This window comes from Arabidopsis thaliana, chromosome 5 (genome assembly GCF_000001735.4).
Source record: "Arabidopsis thaliana chromosome 5, partial sequence".
Classification (NCBI taxonomy): domain Eukaryota; kingdom Viridiplantae; phylum Streptophyta; class Magnoliopsida; order Brassicales; family Brassicaceae; genus Arabidopsis; species Arabidopsis thaliana.
Window position 1 is genome coordinate 13,413,513 of NC_003076.8, and position 19,628 is coordinate 13,433,140.

Genomic DNA, 19,628 nt, shown 5'->3' on the forward strand with positions numbered 1-19,628 from the left:
GACTAGAACAAGGTTCGGTTACTGTTTCAAGATAATGTGTTATATTGGTTTTCATTGTTCATGCATACAACATGAATTGTGCTTAGAAGTTGTTAGATCGACTAGATACAAGTTCTTGAGAACATATTATTCATACAATCTCCACACACCACTCCTTACGTAGATGTGCATCGATTAACCATATGCACAAATCGTAGAATAGAAGAAGAAAGGAAAAATATAGTAAATTTTGGAGACAAATAAAATGAAGATGACTACAAATATTGTTGAATAGGGAAGAAGAAGGAAAAACGAGCTGCTAGGGTTTAGACGAAAATATTTAAACTACAATCTTTAAATCATAATAAAAACTAAATAAATTACAATTGAAACGTAATCTATAATACATATTTAGTTTCCTTATTTATTTATTCACTTTCTATATTCAGAGTTTTCTAAAAAGTTCAGAAACTCATATCTAAATAATAGTAAAATGTCAGTTCTAAACGAAAAATAACACTTTTTAATTAACATTAGCAGACGATGAAATAATTCATAGAATGGCTATTTCAAAGTATTTAGATCATAAAGTAAAAATTTTAGAAATCAGATTTTCGGATTCTGAATTATTCAAAACGAAAAAAATCTAAAGTTCATAGAATCTGTATAGAAATGTAAAATTCACAGTCTGAATTTTGTAGAACGCTAGAAAACATGTTTTAAAAATTTCAGTTAAACTTTATCTATCAAATTTTTTTTTTTTAATAAATAAATAGAATTACACTTCAAAACATTTCTATTCTTCTGTATCTAAATATTAATGTGAATATTTTTTTGAAAAAAACTTAAAATAAGATGTATAAATATTTTAGTCCAAATTAACCTTCTCACCAAATAAGAATAGATGGACAATTTTTTTTTGTAGATATTCTTTTTTAAAAAAATTTCCTAAAATTTAATTGAGTTTTGAAATGAATTATACTTTACGGAACGAAAAAAAAAAAGAAATGTCATGCTTTACGGAGTTTTGAAATGAATTATACTTTACGGAACGAAAAAAAAAAAGAAATGTCATGCTTTACGGTGTTTAACGTAAAACGAAAACAAAACCGACGGTGCGGTAGGTATTGTGGTAATTATTTTGAGTCATGGAGGGTAATTTCGTCCAAACGTAGTTTTAACATGCGTCGGTGTTCTTCTTCGTCTTCACTCGTCGTATTAAAAGCCTCATGCGTTCCTTCACCGAGAAATTCTCACTTCTTCGCTACCAAATCTCCTCTTCCCCGGAATAGGTGAGTTCCGATCTCCTTTTCCCGTTTCGAGAACCCTAATCTCATCATTTCTCAAACCACTTATCTGTCTCCTTCCTCGAATTTTCTAGATCTGAGCTTCTTCTTTGACTATTCACCGATCCGGATCTAAAAAGGTGTTTCCTCAATTTGTTAAACCAGATATGAGGTCAATGGATCGATTTGGGATCTGGGTTTTGGCGATTTTGTTAGTGATTCAATCAAGTTTTGGGTTTTACCTTCCTGGAAGCTATCCACATAAGTATGAAGTTGGTGATTACTTGAACGTGAAGGTGAATTCACTTACTTCTATAGAAACAGAAATGCCTTTTAGCTATTATAGTTTACCCTTTTGTAAACCCAGTGAAGGAATTAAGGATAGTGCTGAGAATTTAGGTGAACTTCTTATGGGAGATCGGATTGAGAATTCGCCTTATAGGTTTAGAATGTTTAAGAATGAGAGTGAGATCTTTCTTTGTCAGACTGATAAATTGTCTGCTGATAGTTTGAAGCTTTTGAAGAAGAGGATTGATGAGATGTATCAAGTTAATCCTATGCTTGACAATTTACCGGCGATTCGGTATACTAAGAGAGATGGGTATGTTTTGAGGTGGACTGGTTATCCTGTTGGGATTAAGGTTCAGGATGTTTATTATGTTTTTAATCATTTGAAGTTTAAGGTTCTTGTTCATAAGTATGAAGAAGCTGCTAATGTGGCTCGTGTGATGGGTACTGGTGATGCCGCTGAGGTCATTCCGACTATTGGGAAGAAAGATTCTGATGTCCCTGGTTATATGGTTGTTGGGTTTGAGGTTGTTCCTTGTAGCTTTGCTCATAATGGTGAATCTACGAAGAAGTTGAAAATGTATGAGAGATATACTACTCCGATTAAATGTGATTCCACTAGGGTGTCTATGTCTGTTAAGGAAGGTCAGTCTATTGTCTTCTCTTATGAAGTCAGTTTTGAGGAGAGTGACATCAAATGGCCATCTAGATGGGATGCGTACTTGAAGATGGAGGGTTCGAAGGTTCATTGGTTCTCAATCTTGAACTCTCTTATGGTAATCACTTTCTTGGCTGGTATTGTTCTGGTGATATTCTTGAGAACTGTTAGGCGGGATTTGACTCGTTATGAGGAGCTTGACAAGGAGGCTCAAGCTCAGATGAACGAAGAGTTGTCTGGATGGAAGCTTGTTGTGGGTGATGTTTTCCGTGCTCCATCAAATGCCTCGCTATTGTGTGTCATGGTTGGTGACGGAGTTCAGATTCTTGGCATGGCTGTTGTTACCATTTTGTTTGCTGCTCTAGGGTTCATGTCACCGGCTTCACGTGGAACACTTATTACTGGTATGCTCTTCTTCTACATGATTCTTGGCATTGCAGCTGGTTATGTTTCTGTTCGTCTTTGGAGGACAATTGGTTGTGGCGAACACCGTGGATGGATGTCTGTCGCATGGAAAGCTGCTTGCTTTTTCCCGGGTATTGCGTTTCTGATCCTTACAACGCTGAACTTCCTTCTATGGGGTAGCCATAGCACTGGAGCCATTCCTTTCTCTCTATTTGTCATCCTCCTCCTCCTGTGGTTTTGCATCTCGGTTCCTCTAACTCTTATCGGTGGTTACTTTGGAGCCAAGGCTCCTCACATTGAATTCCCAGTTCGAACAAACCAAATTCCCCGGGAAATCCCCGCTCAGAAATACCCATCCTGGCTTCTGGTTCTTGGCGCTGGAACACTTCCATTCGGTACCCTCTTCATCGAGCTTTTCTTTATCATGTCCAGCATCTGGATGGGCCGTGTCTACTACGTCTTTGGATTCCTTTTTGTAGTCTTGATCCTTCTTGTCGTAGTGTGTGCCGAGGTTTCCCTAGTGCTAACATACATGCACCTGTGCGTTGAAGACTATAAGTGGTGGTGGAAATCCTTCTTTGCATCTGGATCCGTTGCAATCTACATCTTCATATACTCCATAAACTATCTCGTCTTCGACCTCAAAAGCTTGAGTGGACCCGTTTCAGCGACTCTTTATCTCGGCTACTCTCTCTTTATGGTCCTGGCTATCATGCTCGCAACAGGTACCGTTGGTTTCCTCTCTTCCTTCTGGTTCGTACACTACTTGTTTTCTTCGGTGAAACTTGACTAAGGAATCAGACCAGAGGCTTATTGGCTTAAAGAGATTGTATAACTTTTTGGAGAGAACTGAGATATCGTTTAAGCAAAGGCATCAATCAAATCATTCAATTGCTCCAACAAGGAAGTGTAAGGGTTCATTGTGTCATATTGGAAGCTTCAAATTTTCCTTTTCATCGTGTAAGAAAATTTGTTTCCTCTTTCTTGTTTTTCTCATCTTGTTGCATCTTTTATGGTAATGCCTCTGAACTTGAAAATGTTTATTTTTTTCCTTAATGTTTAAGATTAATTTTGGTTCTGTTCGGTTTTGATTACTATAGAATACACACTCTACCATGTTGGTGACCGTTGCCTTTTCATCTCTTGTTTTCTAGAACTAGAATTGACATTTTGGTAGAGATGTTGTGGTGGGTAAAAAAGCTCAGCCCGACCTGAATCCAAAATAAACCCGTCCACCAAAAACCCAACTTTAGAAAACCCAGATGGGTTTTTGATATAGTGGGTAAAGCTCCAAAAAACCTGATTGTTACGAGACTACCCGTGGGTATCCAACTTAGTTTTTATCATTTTTTTAGAGTTTATGTTTAACTGTTAATATACTATTATATGTATGTTATATCTATATTTTGCTTATAAATATATTTTAAATTATATTTATTTTCTGTATTACATATAAATTTGATGGGAAAAAGGTTGAATTGCGTCTTTGGCGGGAAAATGTTAAATTGCGTTTTTTGGCGGAAAAATGTTAAATTGCGTTTTTGGCGGAAAAATGTTGAATATCATTTTTGGCGGAAAAATGTTAAATTGCGTTTTTGACCGGAAAATGTGAAATCTTTTTGGCGGGAAAATGTTGAATGTCGTTTTGGCGGGAAAATGTTAAATTGAGTTTTTGGCGGGAAAATGTTGAATTGCGTTTTGGCGGGAAAATGTTGAATTGCGTTTTGGCGGGAAAATTTTGAATGTCGTTTTTGGCGCGAAAATGTTGAATTGCGTTTTGGCGGGAAAATGTTGATTGTCGTTTTTGGCGAGAAAATGTTGAATGTCTTTTTTGTCGGGAAAATGTTGAATGTCTTTTTTAGCGTTAAACTGTTAAATCGCGGTTTTGGGGAAAAAATGTGAAAAAAAAATTGACAACAAAATGTTGATTCACTTGAAAAATGACTTAAAAAAAATCCGTGGGTACCTATAATCCAATGAGGTAAACCCATATGGGTTTTATTTATTTGGGTACCCAGCCCATTTTAAACCTGTGTTTTTTTTCCAGAAAAAGTAGATGTATGGGCTTAAAATTTTATGTGGGTTTTGGGTACCCAGTGAGTTTTAACCCATCATTAACATCTCTACATTTTGGTAACAAATTGAATCACCAGTCTATAGAATTGTTGAGTTTGTGATACATTTTTGTTATGAATTTGAGTAAAGAAGTAAACAAACGCGAAATAGTAGGGAAAATGGAAAATGGAATTTTCATACCCTTACAATCCGCCAAATGTGTTTTTAGACTTAGGCGCTAAATGTTTTGTAGCTTTTTATTGGTTTTTAGTTTTTGATTTTTTTACTTTTTATTTTGTTGTAGATTTTATTTTTTGCAAAATCATGAATGAAAATTTGTTTAATTTTTAGCTTTTACGTAAATTGTTAAAAAAAATCCACAAATTTGGGTTTTAGATTCTATGAAGAAATAGCTAAAAACTTCTAAAATCTGGTTTTCTATTTCTTAGGAAATCTACATTTTGTAAAATCATGAATGAGTAATTATTTGGTTTTTCAAAATCTAAAAACTATTCCAAAAATTGCAGTCATTCAAGGCCTTATCCAAAAATATACGGTTAATTTTAACTAAACTCCAACAAAATTTGAATTTCATACCTAAACTTTATTTAGTATCTAATTCGATATCGTAATTAACCGTTACAGTTGCGAATCAACTGACATATGTTTAATAGTATGGCTTAAAACGACATCGTGTTGCTTGTTTAAGTTAACGTTTGAATTTTTCTACAAAAATCGGGTCTCGACAAATCGATATATTTCGTAAACGAGTGAAACGTTGTGGGTTTAAGATCCGATTTTTGCAGAATAATTCAAACTTTAAAACGGTTTTTTGGCCAAAACAAAAAATATGAAACTAATAATAAAAAATGAAATCTAGCCTCTAGGCCACAAATATACATTTGTCCATCTTTTGCATAATGGATAAGAGTACGACAAAACATTGTGGATATTTATTTTCTCCCAAAAGCATTCTTCTTTTAATTTAGTCCATTTTATAGTTTTTTGTGGTGGCCGTTATTTAAAATCCAGTCCAGAAAGAAACAATGTTGCATTGATTGATCCAAGGAAGGAGCAAAGTAGAGGATTTAACAATGGCGTCTCTTTCTCTCAGTTCTGCTCATTTCTCTTCAACTTCTTCTTCATCTCGCTCCTCTATATCCACTTCATCGCTTTCTCCGTCGTCAACTTCTCTCCCTCTCTTACAATCACCGATCCGCCGCCGTTACCGCTCCCTCCGCCGCCGTCTCTCCTTCTCCGTCATTCCCCGTCGGACTTCTCGCTCCTTCTCCACTTCCAATTCTCAGGTACTTCTTCTTACTTACCTTGTTCTCTTCAAATTACTGATCCAATCCGTTTCCTCAAATGTGCTTAATTTTACACAATTCATGACCAATTCGGAATCTGTAGATGGAGAATTACTGTAATGTGTTTTGTATCCGTTTGTGAATTGTGATTGTATAGATTAGGTGTTCGATAAATGAGCCGTTGAAGGTGATGATTTCGGGTGCACCGGCTTCAGGAAAAGGCACTCAATGTGAGCTCATTGTTCACAAGGTAATATTTTCCACTCTTCTCTATCGGTTTCTTGTTTTGAGCTCATTGTTCACAAGGTAATTTTTTTATACTCTTTCATGATCTCTTTTCTGGTTGTCTTATGGGTTCTGACTCATGGTAGATTCTCTCTTGAGTGCGGTGAAGAATGGATATGCATTTAAAATTATCTAGTATACTGAACAATGCATATAAAACGTTTGCTGTGACTCATAAAATCTTATTTGCCATCCAAAGGTTGCTGAATTTTCCTTGATCTTTGGACTGTTCATTAAATTATTGCAATAATCACAGTTTCTAGTACGTTTGATGTAAGGAAGACTATCTATGTTGCCATTGTTTGTATGTCTTGATTTATATCAAGTTTCTCTTTCTTGGTCATGCAGTTTGGTTTGGTGCACATATCAACAGGGGATCTATTGAGAGCAGAGGTGTCATCTGGGACAGATATTGGAAAGAGAGCAAAAGAGTTCATGAACTCGGGTAGTTTGGTTCCTGATGAGATTGTTATAGCGGTACTGATTTTACTTACCTGTTTCATGCATTATTTTATAATATTACTCTGATATCTACTACCTTTCTAGATGGTGGCTGGAAGATTATCACGTGAAGATGCTAAAGAGCATGGATGGCTTCTTGATGGATTTCCACGGAGTTTTGCCCAGGCACAAAGTCTGGACAAACTGAACGTGAAACCTGACATTTTTATCTTACTAGATGTACGTGCAAATTACTCTTATTGCGTTTGTTATCCATTTCAGCAATAGGTGTTGAAACCAATTTTCACTATCAGTGGCTATGTTTCTTTGCTTATATGTCATTCTTAATGACAGGTTCCTGATGAAATTCTGATCGATAGATGTGTTGGTCGAAGGTTGGATCCAGTGACTGGAAAAATTTATCATATCAAAAATTACCCTCCTGAATCAGATGAAATTAAAGCAAGACTGGTTACACGCCCGGATGATACAGAGGAGAAGGTGACCTTTTGGACCTATTATTTGCTTTTGAATTTTTTAACTACCGTCAATTGTAATCTCACAAGTTTACTTCGTTGAAGGTAAAAGCACGGCTGCAAATATACAAACAAAATTCTGAAGCGATTATTTCAGCATACTCAGATGTTATGGTCAAGGTACTAGGCAATTTTTTTTTGGTTTCCCTTAACCTTTGGTTCTTAAAGTATTGCAATGCCATCTTTGATATTTGTGGTTTGGTATCATCTCATTCGAACACAGATTGATGCAAACAGGCCAAAAGAAGTGGTTTTCGAGGAGACCCAGACTCTACTGTCTCAGATACAGTTAAAGAGAATGATAAAGACTGGCAAGTAGTCACACATTTATATATATATGTATATTTTCATGGTGCCGTTCTTGATAGCAGGGTCAGTGTTTTCCAGTTCAAGATGAGTTTCCCCAATCTTTGTAATCTTAACTTTTATCTTGTTCTATTCTAGGTTATTTAGAAAATACCTTGTTCAGTAATTTGTCTCTTTGCTTCCATAGGAAATACCATCTTTTGGTTGTTATTAGAATTTTGATTCTGGTATTCTAAACAATAATCTTGGTTAAACTTTATGGACACATGTAACATAGAAAGGGAGATTCAGGAACTCCCCTAGTGTGTTTGAAGATTTTATTGTCAATCATTATGTTTTAGGACTAAATTTTTCCTTTTACTTCTTGTTTAACTTTGATTTGATGACCACTGTATGCATGCGACGCTAATTCTGAAACAGGTCCTTGCAGATAAAGCATCTCCTGTTCAGGTCCTTGAATAATACTTTTCTTTGAAGCTATCAAGTAGCTGGAAGTAAATTGGGAGATATTCTTATCTTTGTCATGTAACATTTCTTTCAGGATAAATGGAGAGGAATACCGACGAGATTGAATAACATTCCACATTCGAGGGATATCAGGGCTTATTTTTATGAAGATGTGCTGCAAGCCACAATTAGATCTATCAAGGATGGTAACACCCGTCTTCGGGTGAGGCTAATCCACACAATCTATTTGCAATGTCGCATGTTATGTCATCTTTATTTTGCAATTCCTAAAGCAGCTGCTTGACGGGACTGATACTGTTACAAATGAATAGGTGGACATTAATATCCCTGAGCTAAATCCGGAAATGGTCAGTTATTCATTTCACTAACTGTTTTATACGATTTCTAAAGCTTCATAAGTTGTACCAAAAAGCAAGCTATTGTGATAAATAGGATGTTTACCGGATAGGAACCTTGATGGAACTTGTTCAAGCTTTAGCTTTATCATTCGCTGACGATGGAAAAAGAGTGAAGGTATACATGGTTTGGAAGACTTAAGTGATGTCACATGAATACAGTTTCACAAATCTTGTTCATTCAGCTTTTTTCCTCTTCCAGGTTTGTGTTCAGGGATCAATGGGGGAAGGTGCACTTGCTGGGATGCCATTGCAGTTGGCAGGCACTCGAAAGATTTTAGAATATATGGACTGGGGTGATGATGAAACTTTGGGAACTTTCGTCAAGCTTGGTGCAATTGGTAAATATCCAAAACCAAATACTTTTCAAAGATGTATTGACAAAACCATGTTTAACACTAGAAATACTCAGATACCTCTTGACTTTGGTGTCTTCTGGCTTTAGTAACTAGAGAATCTCTCAACTTACAAAAACTGCACCATCAACAGAATATTGTTGTGTCAATAATCAAACTTGTGATGCATAATAAAGTTGGATACATTGAATTACACATTATTCTGCTCTTTGATTATGTGTTTGCAATGACAGGTGGTAAAGAAGTTGATGAAGAAGATGACATGTTCATCTTAGTGGCTCCACAAAATGCCGTTGGAAACTGTATTATAGATGTGAGGAGCTAGGAATGCTTGAATTCGTTATTCATTTGAACTTATCGACCTCATTTTATAGAATATACCGGATTCGTTTGTTAGGATCTACAAGCGATGACTACTGCTGCTGGGAAAAGGCCAGTTGTACTTATCAATCCTCGCCTCAAGGTACATTTTCTGCTTGCACTTTTTTATATAGAGACAATGGGTAACAATGTGATCTATATTGTGAGTTACATGTTTCATATACCTTATTATTTCAGGACTTGCCCGCTTCGAGTGGCATAATGCAAGTAAGCACACAAAGTGATTCTTTACCCATCCAATAAGAAGATTATGTTGCTTATAATTTCCTTGGTGTCTCAGACAATGGGCAGGGAGCAAAGGCTGGAATATGCTTTGACGTTTGACAACTGCTATGTATTCCGGCTTCTCTATTATTTGGGAACACAATACCCGATTATGGGCGCTCTAAGGTACAGTTGTTGGGTTATGAAGTAGAGAAACAACTATCAATGTCAATTCATTCTGAATGTTTGACCTGAATTTGGTCAGGATGTCTTATCCATACCGGTATGAGCTTTATAAGAGAGTGAACGAGGAAAATGGAAAGGAGAAATATGTCTTGCTAGCAACGTACGCTGAAAGACCAACCCCTGAACAAATCGACGATGCCTTCTCTGGAAAATCGCGGTAAATTGTTTCCATGGTCCTTCTTAACACATTGGGCTTATGATAATTTTGAACAAAAACTGAGAATGTCATTTCACATCAGGGATCAAAGCAAGAAGGCGTCAGGAATCTGGTAATGAGCACTACATAGTTATTTAAATGAGGATTTTTGTGTGTGTGTGTAAAGCTAAATGTGAGGGATACTTGCAGGGGGTTCTTGAGTAGCGTGTTTTCGTAATGGAACTAGGAAGCTGAAGTTGTGGAACATTCATTAAATGCTCATCTATCAGTTACCAAACAGAGAGAGAGTGATGCTGCTACTTTTTGTTCATAATTTTCTCCTTTTATTATGTCTCAGATTGTTGATTATCTTACTTTGGGGCAAATAAAACTGAAAACTGTGATTATTTTATTACGTAGTGTCACATAACCAAAAAGTAACCTCACTCTCGTACATTTTAAAGCCTAAGTCATGAATGGCCGAGAATATTGTTCACTAGTTACTGCAACGGCATTTATAGGTCATCTCATAAGTGGCCTTCTAATAATTTTGTTTTTCATCAGTTTTTTTAACCACATTATTTTGAATATTTTGAATTATTGTATTGTGAATTGTAACTAGATAAAAATTGTTTCTATGTCTATGGTTGGTCAATCAATTTCTTGCACTTAGAAATACTGATTAATAGGTCCAAATAGATCAAAATTAATATTGATTGACCCGTCTTGCAATCAGTTTCTTAAATTTTAATTTTTCTTATTAAGATAAAAATGTATAGTCTTAGAAGAAAAACAAAATTAGTAAAATGTTTTAATTATTTTGGGGTTTTGCTGAGGGCTCCGCCTCTCCCATAGATTGATACACACTTTTTTTTTTTGGGTTAAATATACACACCCTTTACATACTAGAAAGTAATTTGATTATGTCAAAGGTTACATAATCAACTAAAGCGTATTAGTGAATTTAATAAATTCTTACTTTTAGTAATTAATTATCCCTCCGTGTCGACTTGCTCGAAAATGCATGTTAAATGGCTAAATGTTTATTTTAATGCAGAGTCTGAAAATGGCAAAACAAAAACATTCACTTGACGTGGATGGTTTTGATTGGAGAGCATAAATTCGTCGCAGACTAGGCTCAGAATCAATGAACCCACCAAACTAACAAACTCCATAATTGAAACAAACAAAGAAAAAAGTGGATTCTCAAAATTGAATGAAGCAACGAACGATTCAACATCAAATCTAGCTGAATTATTGTTTCGCGTTGATTGATTGATCCGGAGAAAGGCGATGACATCGCCTGGATCGAAGAAAGTTGTTACCACCGACGACGGATCGGAGAAGAAAGTTTCCGGCAATCTCGGAAAAGTAAGTTTTTCCGGAGATCTTAATCATAGTGGAAGCCATAGTGGAAGCCATAGTCGTAGCAGCAGCAGCGCCGGAGGTGGTGAAGGAGGAACGTTTGAGTATTTCGGATGGGTTTATCATTTGGGTGTGAATAAGATCGGTCATGAGTACTGTAATCTTCGTTTCCTTTTCATTAGAGGCAAATATGTTGAGATGTATAAAAGAGATCCTCATGAGAACCCAGACATTGTATGTCTTTTCATCCTTCTTCTCCGCTTTTTAATTAGAGCTTAAAAGAATCATTCCTCTGAAATGTTGTTTACATAATGTGATGTTTTTTTTTTGTTTTTTTTTTTTTTTTTTTTTTGTAGAAACCTATAAGGCGTGGTGTCATAGGGCCGACAATGGTGATTGAAGAGCTAGGACGTCGAAAAGTTAATCATGGGGTAATTCTCTTCAATATCTACTTCTCTAATGAATGGAAGTATGAGAGTAAATGAAAAACAGGTACACTTACTAGTTTTATTTCTATTATATGTTGTAGGATGTCTACGTTATAAGGTTCTATAACCGGTTGGACGAGTCAAGGAAAGGAGAAGTAAGTTATAATTCAATCTTTGCTATAGTCTTGTCTTGTGGCAAATGCGCACTAGTAGACTTAAAGCTTGCCTGCTGTTTTGTGTATTTGAACATTTGGATGAACCAAACAGTTAACGTATAGAGTTAATATCGTGATGTTCTGGTAAGTCTGTTTGCATAACCCAGGTGTATTAAGTAACTTTTTTTTCTTTCTATAAACTGTATTTTAGATTGCTTGTGCTACTGCTGGAGAAGCCCTGAAATGGGTTGAGGCTTTTGAGGAAGCAAAGCAGCAGGTATTAAGGAGACGGCTCATGTTTTAAAGTATCATGTAATGTATTGAATTTTTCTATAGCATATGATTGGCTACAATTTTTAAGTTCATTGCTTGTTGTTGAAGCACTTATTTAGTGACCAGTTTCTTGTTTCTTAAATTCGGATTACTGCTTTTTCTGTTTTGGAAGGCTGAATATGCACTATCGAGAGGCGGAAGTACAAGAACAAAGTTAAGCATGGAGGCCAAGTATGATCTAATTATCATATGATTAGTGCTTTAGATGATATTTATTAGTAGCTAAGTGTTTCCTGTTTTGGGGGAACTGAGAAGATGAGGCTCTTCCTACAGAAAATGCATAAAGTTGTGATGTTAAAATTTCTGTTCTTAATCAGATCAAATTGTTTTAAATAGTAGAAGTCCACTTTTACTCCACAATTGCTGAATCACACTCTATTTTCTTTTGAAGCATCGATCTGGAAGGACATCGGCCTAGAGTACGGCGTTATGCTTATGGATTAAAAAAGCTTATCCGAATTGGGCAAGGTATACACTGTATCTCAAGTTTATGGGCTTGCTTAGCTTCAGAATCTTACACTGTGTGTGCAGATTGCTAAAAGTTCATTTGTTGGTGTATAGCCTATAATTATTATCGTAGTTCATCTCCAAATCTTACATTGGAAAAAAACATTAGAACTCATTTGCCTATTTTCCTTGTTACCCCTATCTTTGGGTTGGGCACATGCTAAATGACATAACTGGGAAAAGTGGTCCTGAAGATTCTGATTATGTCTACATTTAAATGGATCGACACCAGATTTAAATAAATGTTCTGTGTATTAGTGAAACTGTAGTTCGAAATTTATAATCCTACAGCCCTTGACTTTATTATGCATTGATAGGTCTGGTTCCATAGTTAATTTGATTTCTTAACGTTTAATCTAGTGGTTATTCATGATTCAAGACATAAGGTTCACCTGAAAGTTACTTTTCTTTCAAAGCAAATATGTATGATAATGTTCTTAAATGCCAGGTCCAGAGTCTCTTTTGAGGCAATCATCTACCCTGGTTAATGATGTCAGGGGTGATGGTTTCTATGAGGGTGGTGACAATGGAGATGCAATCGAGGCACACGAATGGAAATGTGTTCGTACAATCAATGGTACATCCCCACTTACTTATATCTCGAAAACATGCATCAAAATGCATTATTGTGGTGTTTCCTTTTGGCTATTTATACTTCTCTATCAGTTATAAAGAGGTAATTGTAGAAGACTCATAATCACCCAAAAGATGCGGACATAATTGTCCAGTTTTTTTTAGATTGACTGGTTTTCATCTCTATGAATCTGAAGGTTGTTTGGAAAGATAGTAGTACTTAAACGTTCAAAATTTGGAGAATTTAAGGCCTAAACACATTGAGATTGTTCTTATGCTTTGCCTACTCTTTGATACATAACCTTCAATTATCTATTTTTCTGTATATTGTTTGCAGGTGTTAGGATTTTTGAAGATGTTGCTAACTTCAAGGTATTTTGTCATTCAGGAATTACTTTAAACTATTTCCAGATGAATGGAAACTGAACCACCTTATTTTATGCCTCCATTACAATATTTGCAATCTTGTGAGTTTTAATTGCCATCACATTAATTCTTATCGGCCAGGTAACAAATTGTAATTAGATCTTGTAACTAAGTGTTCTCATCTCCAGAATTTATGCATTCAGAATAACTGCGATAATTTATGCCAAGGTGGCAACTATTGTTTTTATTTGGTTGTTTTGCAACTGGTAGTTCACTGGGAAAAACTGTAATTGGTTGTATTCAGTTATTGGTTGATGCTTAGAATCCCCCTGAGGTTTTGTCAAAATGATTTCTTCTTTAGGCTGGTCGAGGAGTTCTTGTGAAAGCCGTTGCTGTAGTTGAAGCAAGTGCGGATACCGTGTTCGAAGTACTTTTGAACATTGACAAACATCAAAGATACGAGTAAGCTCATTTCCTTGAATATATAGATGTCATTTTTACTTAGCCCTTTCTAACTATCTGCACAGGTGGGATGCAGTAACAGGTGATTCGGAAAAGATAGACTCATACGAGGGTCACTATGATGTCATTTATTGCATATACGATCCTAAATATCTTTCGCGGTATGTTGTTTATCTGAAAGTCTGGTTTTCCTTAGTGACACACTGGTCACCCTGTATTTTTTAGTGAAAAGACGCATACGTTAAAATGTCTTGCTATCTTTCCTCATTCGATCAGATGTGTGTTTTCTCCAGTTTCGACATGTTGTACAATTTCTCCATATATCACTTCATTCAGTGGATAGTTTTGCACTTACATTTTCTTCATTGAACTGATTGGTTAAATAGTATATTTTGCAGATGGCAGTCAAAGAGAGATTTTGTGTTCTCTAGACAGTGGGTTCGTGGGCAAGATGGGACATATAGTAAGTCCAGAGGAATACTATTCTAAATAACGTTTTCTTATATATTCTGATGTCTGTATTGGCTATGCATAAAGGTAGTGATTAGTGTTAGTCATGCCACTAGGTGGTTAGTGAATTGTCTGGGTTATAGTTGTGTTGAATGAAGACAGGATTGAATTGTCAAGTGTATGAATGATACAAGGACAGATTAAGTAGGTTAATGTTCGTTTCTTGAATTTCCGAACTAAACGTAATACCCACCAATGAACATTATTATTAGGTTACAACATCAAATACAAAACAGAGAACAGTACAGAAAAAGAAAATTCAGATTTATTGCTTATCTGTTGTTCTATGAGCCCTGGAGAAGACATGTGAATCATGTATAGAAGCTAGAGAAACCTACATCTAAATCTGAACTTCACAGTAACAGATTTTGTAAATTTCTGTCAGCTCACTGCCACCTAGAAATCTTAGTCATGCATTCTTCTCTCTGATATTAGTTTTGAATGATATCTTCTTACTCATGCGACCTAGACACTCATTAATTCATTATTTTTTATTTTTTTGAAAACGACTATCGATTGAATATCTCAAGCTAGTCTCTCATGATGTACTTTTTATGCAGCAATCTTACAGTTTCCAGCAGTGCATAAGAAACGGCCTGCAAAGTCTGGATATCGACGTACAGAAATCACGCGTAAGATATTTTCTTTAGATAACCTCGTCCGTAGTTTTTACTTTTTTTGCTATGCTGCATGTTTGGGTACTATCCTTGTTACTATCCAAAGTGTTTCCAACACCGATCTGATTGGGTACTTCAATAGCCAGAGGTTCTCGTGTATACTTACTTGCTTGTGATTACTTGCCCATCCGTCTCTGCAATAGTGTTGAGTTCTGCAGCTAGCTCACAAAATCTAGAGCAGTATCATAGGCTCTTGGGGAAATATTATTGGCTTGATAACCATAGGATGTGGGATTACTGTTCTTTTTCATTTTACTAACTTTACTGTATATATTACCTTTCTTCTTTCTGGATCCGTAATGTGCTTACATATCGCCTAGAAAGGCATTTTCGCTCTACGTTTTAGACCTTTCATCTCTGTTTCGTTCTTGTTGATTTCAGCATCAACTTGGGAAATCAAAAGCTTAAAAAAGCGCAGCGATGCAGAAACTCCAAGTTGTCTTGTAACACACATGCTAGAAATCCACTCTAAACGTTGGTGCAAATGGAAGAGGACCAGCTACTCAAAGTTTGAAAAGACTATTCCATATGCATTACTCCTCCAAGTAGCAGGTTAGATGCATGCCTCATCTCCTTCCAGATCTTACTAAGAGTATGAACACAAGAAATGAGTAGGAAGTCTAGATGTGATATCTGTGGTATGTATGATATGTGTTGAGGAATGAGAACTTGTGAGCACATATGAAGATTAGCAGTCACTATATATCCGCACATCTTTGGGATAATAATACATGTAGTATGCTTCGCCTTTATTACAATTGGAAGCTTCTTTTTTTGGGCATAGAAGTTAATAAACTTTATTTGGCATGCTGTTGAAAGTAAATGCCTGACCTCTAGGTACAATAGATGTCACAAGTTCCAAATGGTTTTTGTTTCATGTTCTTGTTAATGATATATCAGGTCTGAAGGAGTACATTGGAGCAAACCCAGCCTTCAAGTATGAAACTTCCGCCACGGTTGTCCAGTCCAAGTTCCAAGATGTCCCCAATGGTGAATATGTAGATGAAGAAATGGAGGAGCAGTTTTATGATGCCACGGACTCATCATCTGGAGAAGAGGATGAGGAGGAAAGCGATGACGATGATGAAAATCAGGACAATAAGGTAACTATTTGGTTTTGATATCCTCTTGTCAATTTATAATTTTACTTTCATATTTATAGAGTAAAGAATCATGAACAGAAATAAAAAAACGAAAAGCTCCTCCTTATTGAAATCAGAAAGGCTTAAAATAAAACACCCAAAACAAAGAAACTGTTTCCCTTGGTATAAAACTTCAAAGCACTCTCTAGCTTTGGATGAGTCTCACAGACTGGATTTCATCCCTAGATATACTAAAATGTAAAGACAAAGCACACTTAGGAAAAGGAAATGAGGAAAATATTTCATGAACTAGGAAATAGAAGGAATACATACCACACATAATCTAAGATGTTCAAAGTTCCTATTAACTATTCGTGTACAGCCCATGAGGTGAGCAACTAGTACTGAAATTATCAAAATAATGGAGAATTCTGTTGTTTCAATGTTAAAAACAGGAGATAAAAGTTAAACTGAAGAATGTTTCATGGGCAATCGCTAGCTTATCTTTGAAGCGACCTAAAGGTTTTCTCTTTACTTTTTACTAGTACATTAAGTTACCAATGGCTCACTTAGGCAATATAATGGATTTATATCTGTTCTTGATAATTTATAAATGAGTAACTTGAGGACCTCTTATTGGTATTTGTTTCCAAAGTTAATCATAAGTTCCATAGTATATGACACTAATATGTATATGCAAGCATTTTTATATGAAAAACTACTTTATTTAGATGAGAATGAAAAAATGTAGATAGCTTTTGTAGTTACCATTTTGTAACTGGTCCATTCTTGAGTTCTATGTTTGGAGAAAGGGCCCAATTTATAAATTTACAAAATATTGGCGCAGATTAGAAGTCAAAAATACTTTTCTATATTGTTTGAAATCTCAATGTATTAATATATCAGCTCTATTTTTACATTAGCTCCAGGCGCAAGTAATGTATTAGACGCTAGTGTTGATCCTGTGAGTATCGATCCAAGTCAGTTCCAAGGATCTCTGCGCAAAGGAAATGGTGATAAGGACTCAAATTGCTGGAATTCTCCTAGTGGCATGGGGTTTATGATCAGGGGAAAGACCTACCTAAAAGATAATGCAAAGGTAGCTTTGGAATTCTTGCATCTACTTTAATATTCTACATTTCATACATAACGTGAAATGGAATAGAAAACAATGAAGGGTCTGTTTCGTAGACGCCACTGCACTCAGGTCCTCCATGACTGAACCATTAACTTCTTCTGATATACTGATTTTGGTTTCTTTAATTTATCATCTTTGGATACTACCGCATCTATTAATTTTCTAGACTGATTTCTGATTCTGAACTACTTAGCTCTTGAATTGGATTATCTGACAAAGTGCATGGTTCTCTCATGTTAATTTGTGTGCAAATTAATAAAACCTATTGTGCAATCTAAGGTGATGGGTGGGCAGCCCCTTCTAACACTTATATCAGTGGATTGGTTCAAAGTTGATAGTGCTGTAGACAACATCGCCCTGCATCCAAAATGTCTTATCCAGGTACTCCCTTGACCTGTATTTAACTAACCATCAGGGCCTTCTTTCCTATTAAAAGCAAGTATTAAGTGCGACTTGTCACCGTAACTCGATTTACCATGAGGCATTGTATTTACCCTCTTCGCCTTGTGGCTAAGTCTGGTGATACTTTGTAAGTTATTGATGAGTTACAGTGTGTTGGAAAAGTAAGAAGAAAACATACAAACATTATGTATTTAGTCTCCTATGATTGAAAGAGCCTGATTTGGAAGTTTTCTCAATTGTAGTCGGAACCTGGGAAAAAGCTCCCATTCATCCTAGTCATCAATCTACAGGTATGAATGCAATCTGCAACATAAACTCTATACATATATCACTCTTCTTACAAAAGTTTGTTTGAATAAGTGAGTCCAATTAGAAAGTACCTCAACCCATACATATCAATACTAATATATGAGTTTTTTTGAAGATAGTGTCGCTAAACCTCTTGTTCGTCTTTGTTTATTCGTAACTAACAATCTGTCACTCGTATATCACTAGTAGTTTATAATATTTTGGATTTATGATAGTACATACTACCATCACCAATCATTTTTCCCTCTACTTAAAGTCTATCTAACTGTAATATTTATTAGTAATCATGGGTTAAGTTAGTCTCTGGAAGAAGTCAAAATGTTTTTATTCTTCTTTTTCAGGTACCAGCAAAGCCTAACTATTGTCTGGTACTCTACTATGCTGCGGATCGACCTGTAAACAAGACTTCATCCCTGGGAAAATTCGTGGATGGGAGTGACAGTTACCGCGACGCAAGATTTAAGCTAATTCCAAGTATTGTTCAGGTAAAGAAACTCTGCTCTTCTCGTTTCCACTGAAATATAGTAAACTTAGTCACATTGTAACCGTCATGGTGAATCACAGGGATATTGGATGGTCAAGCGGGCTGTTGGAACAAAAGCCTGCTTGCTCGGTAAAGCTGTGACCTGTAAGTACCTGAGGCAGGATAACTTTTTGGAGGTATAAATAGTTTCTACTTCCCTCGATTCTTTCATTGCAATAAACTAAGTTTACATGATAGATATGAGAATTGTTTTTCACTTATGATTTACATGAAGTATCAATATTTCTCGTAAACCATAAAATAAACAGTACATGTCCAACATACACACACATGGTTGCTGAGTTCTTATGAAATCGTGGTGTTGCAGATTGATGTAGATATTGGATCATCGGCTGTTGCGAGGAGCGTTATTGGTCTGGTCCTTGGTTATGTCACAAGCCTCATTGTTGATCTCGCCATCTTGATTGAGGTTTGTTTGGGGTCTCACTGCTAGACTTATCATATCTTTAGTTAAAACATCTTTGTGAATGCGATCATCAGTTAAATGTTCAACTACCAAATGCAAATGCAGGGAAAGGAGGAAAGCGATTTGCCCGAGTATATCCTTGGGACAGTTCGACTTAACCGAATAGAGCTGGACTCAGCCGTATCATTTGAGGTTTGAGATTTGATCAAGGATTAAAGATTTTATCCGATTGTAACAATGAAATTGTCGTACTTAATCTCACTGCAATCAATAACTGCAGGAATGAGACCATCCAGTGCCGACTATAACATGTGACATATGTCTTATGGATTGCGACCCTTTGGCCAAAACAAAAATAACATATGAATAATGAAAGATTGAACCGTACAATTTTTCTTCTTTTCTTTCAGAGATTGTAAGCTCAGACGAGTGAAGAGGTTTAGTTTTTTCAAGGTGGAATGGTTTATAAGTTAATGAACTTTGAAGTCGTTACTGATAAAAGATTTGACTTTTTGCTAAGTGTTGAGAATGAATTTAATTGTTTAACATGTCAAGTTTAGTGATCAGTCTAAGTTGATTAAACGAGTACTAATCAAAAGTCTACAAAAGTAAGATATATAATCGTCTCTGGCTTGTGTT

At 35.9% G+C, this 19,628-nt stretch overlaps 3 protein-coding genes across 11 annotated transcripts; all 3 read left to right on the forward strand.

Annotated features, from left to right (window-relative positions):
• Positions 1-1,116: 1,116 nt before the first annotated feature.
• On the forward strand, positions 1,117-3,933 carry AT5G35160 (Endomembrane protein 70 protein family). Of its 4 annotated transcripts, NM_122907.4 has the most exons (3): positions 1,239-1,271; positions 1,431-1,561; positions 1,646-3,753. In NM_122907.4, exons 2-3 carry the CDS (start codon positions 1,433-1,435, stop codon positions 3,407-3,409), a joined length of 1,893 nt encoding a protein of 630 aa, NP_198366.2. In that variant the 5' UTR covers positions 1,239-1,271; positions 1,431-1,432; the 3' UTR covers positions 3,410-3,753. The 4 variants fall into 4 exon arrangements, with proteins under 4 accessions (NP_001332755.1, NP_001190420.1, NP_001332754.1 ...); NM_001344096.1 differs by having other exon boundaries at positions 1,117-1,271; positions 1,431-3,753; NM_001344097.1 differs by having other exon boundaries at positions 1,159-1,271; positions 1,361-3,933.
• Positions 3,934-5,567: 1,634 nt separating this feature from the next.
• AT5G35170 (adenylate kinase family protein) lies at positions 5,568-10,370 on the forward strand. 2 transcript variants are annotated; one of them, NM_122908.4, is made up of 19 exons: positions 5,568-5,978; positions 6,136-6,228; positions 6,612-6,740; positions 6,810-6,944; positions 7,059-7,205; positions 7,286-7,360; positions 7,464-7,551; positions 7,977-7,996; positions 8,088-8,216; positions 8,326-8,361; positions 8,447-8,527; positions 8,612-8,750; positions 8,999-9,078; positions 9,163-9,228; positions 9,324-9,353; positions 9,427-9,536; positions 9,616-9,753; positions 9,836-9,865; positions 9,943-10,370. In NM_122908.4, exons 1-19 carry the CDS (start codon positions 5,766-5,768, stop codon positions 9,968-9,970), a joined length of 1,767 nt encoding a protein of 588 aa, NP_198367.2. In that variant the 5' UTR covers positions 5,568-5,765; the 3' UTR covers positions 9,971-10,370. The 2 variants fall into 2 exon arrangements, with proteins under 2 accessions (NP_198367.2, NP_001031966.1); NM_001036889.2 differs by having other exon boundaries at positions 5,654-5,978; positions 9,836-10,164.
• Positions 10,371-10,803: 433 nt separating this feature from the next.
• Positions 10,804-19,555, forward strand: AT5G35180 (ENHANCED DISEASE RESISTANCE protein (DUF1336)). 5 transcript variants are annotated; one of them, NM_001161275.1, is made up of 26 exons: positions 10,906-11,331; positions 11,454-11,528; positions 11,627-11,680; positions 11,892-11,957; positions 12,126-12,184; positions 12,405-12,481; positions 12,969-13,097; positions 13,187-13,196; positions 13,291-13,319; positions 13,431-13,465; positions 13,821-13,921; positions 13,987-14,082; positions 14,320-14,384; positions 14,992-15,063; positions 15,191-15,250; positions 15,490-15,660; positions 16,009-16,211; positions 16,646-16,712; positions 17,114-17,289; positions 17,608-17,709; positions 17,973-18,020; positions 18,381-18,524; positions 18,604-18,699; positions 18,891-18,992; positions 19,095-19,181; positions 19,270-19,506. In NM_001161275.1, the coding sequence occupies exons 1-26, from the start codon at positions 11,026-11,028 to the stop codon at positions 19,273-19,275; spliced, it is 2,436 nt and encodes an 811-aa protein (NP_001154747.1). In that variant the 5' UTR covers positions 10,906-11,025; the 3' UTR covers positions 19,276-19,506. The 5 variants fall into 5 exon arrangements, with proteins under 5 accessions (NP_001332513.1, NP_568526.1, NP_001119310.1 ...); NM_001344098.1 differs by lacking the exons at positions 13,187-13,196; positions 13,291-13,319; positions 15,191-15,250 and having other exon boundaries at positions 10,804-11,331; positions 14,308-14,384; positions 19,270-19,545; NM_122909.3 differs by lacking the exons at positions 13,187-13,196; positions 13,291-13,319; positions 15,191-15,250 and having other exon boundaries at positions 10,805-11,331; positions 19,270-19,555.
• The last annotated feature ends 73 nt before the right edge of the window (positions 19,556-19,628 follow it).

Bases quoted from the DNA above. Each gene is read 5' to 3' on its own strand.
- AT5G35160 (NM_001344096.1), top strand. From the start codon at position 1,433: ATGAGGTCAATGGATCGATTTGGGATCTGGGTTTTGGCGATTTTGTTA.
- AT5G35170 (NM_122908.4), top strand. From the start codon at position 5,766: ATGGCGTCTCTTTCTCTCAGTTCTGCTCATTTCTCTTCAACTTCTTCT. The intron at 8,528-8,611 runs GTATACATGGTT...TTCCTCTTCCAG, and splicing joins ACGATGGAAAAAGAGTGAAG to GTTTGTGTTCAGGGATCAAT. The intron at 8,751-8,998 runs GTAAATATCCAA...TTGCAATGACAG, and splicing joins CGTCAAGCTTGGTGCAATTG to GTGGTAAAGAAGTTGATGAA.
- AT5G35180 (NM_001161275.1), top strand. From the start codon at position 11,026: ATGACATCGCCTGGATCGAAGAAAGTTGTTACCACCGACGACGGATCG. The intron at 14,385-14,991 runs GTAAGTCCAGAG...CTTTTTATGCAG, and splicing joins TGGGCAAGATGGGACATATA to CAATCTTACAGTTTCCAGCA. The intron at 16,212-16,645 runs GTAACTATTTGG...TGTTAAAAACAG, and splicing joins ATGAAAATCAGGACAATAAG to GAGATAAAAGTTAAACTGAA.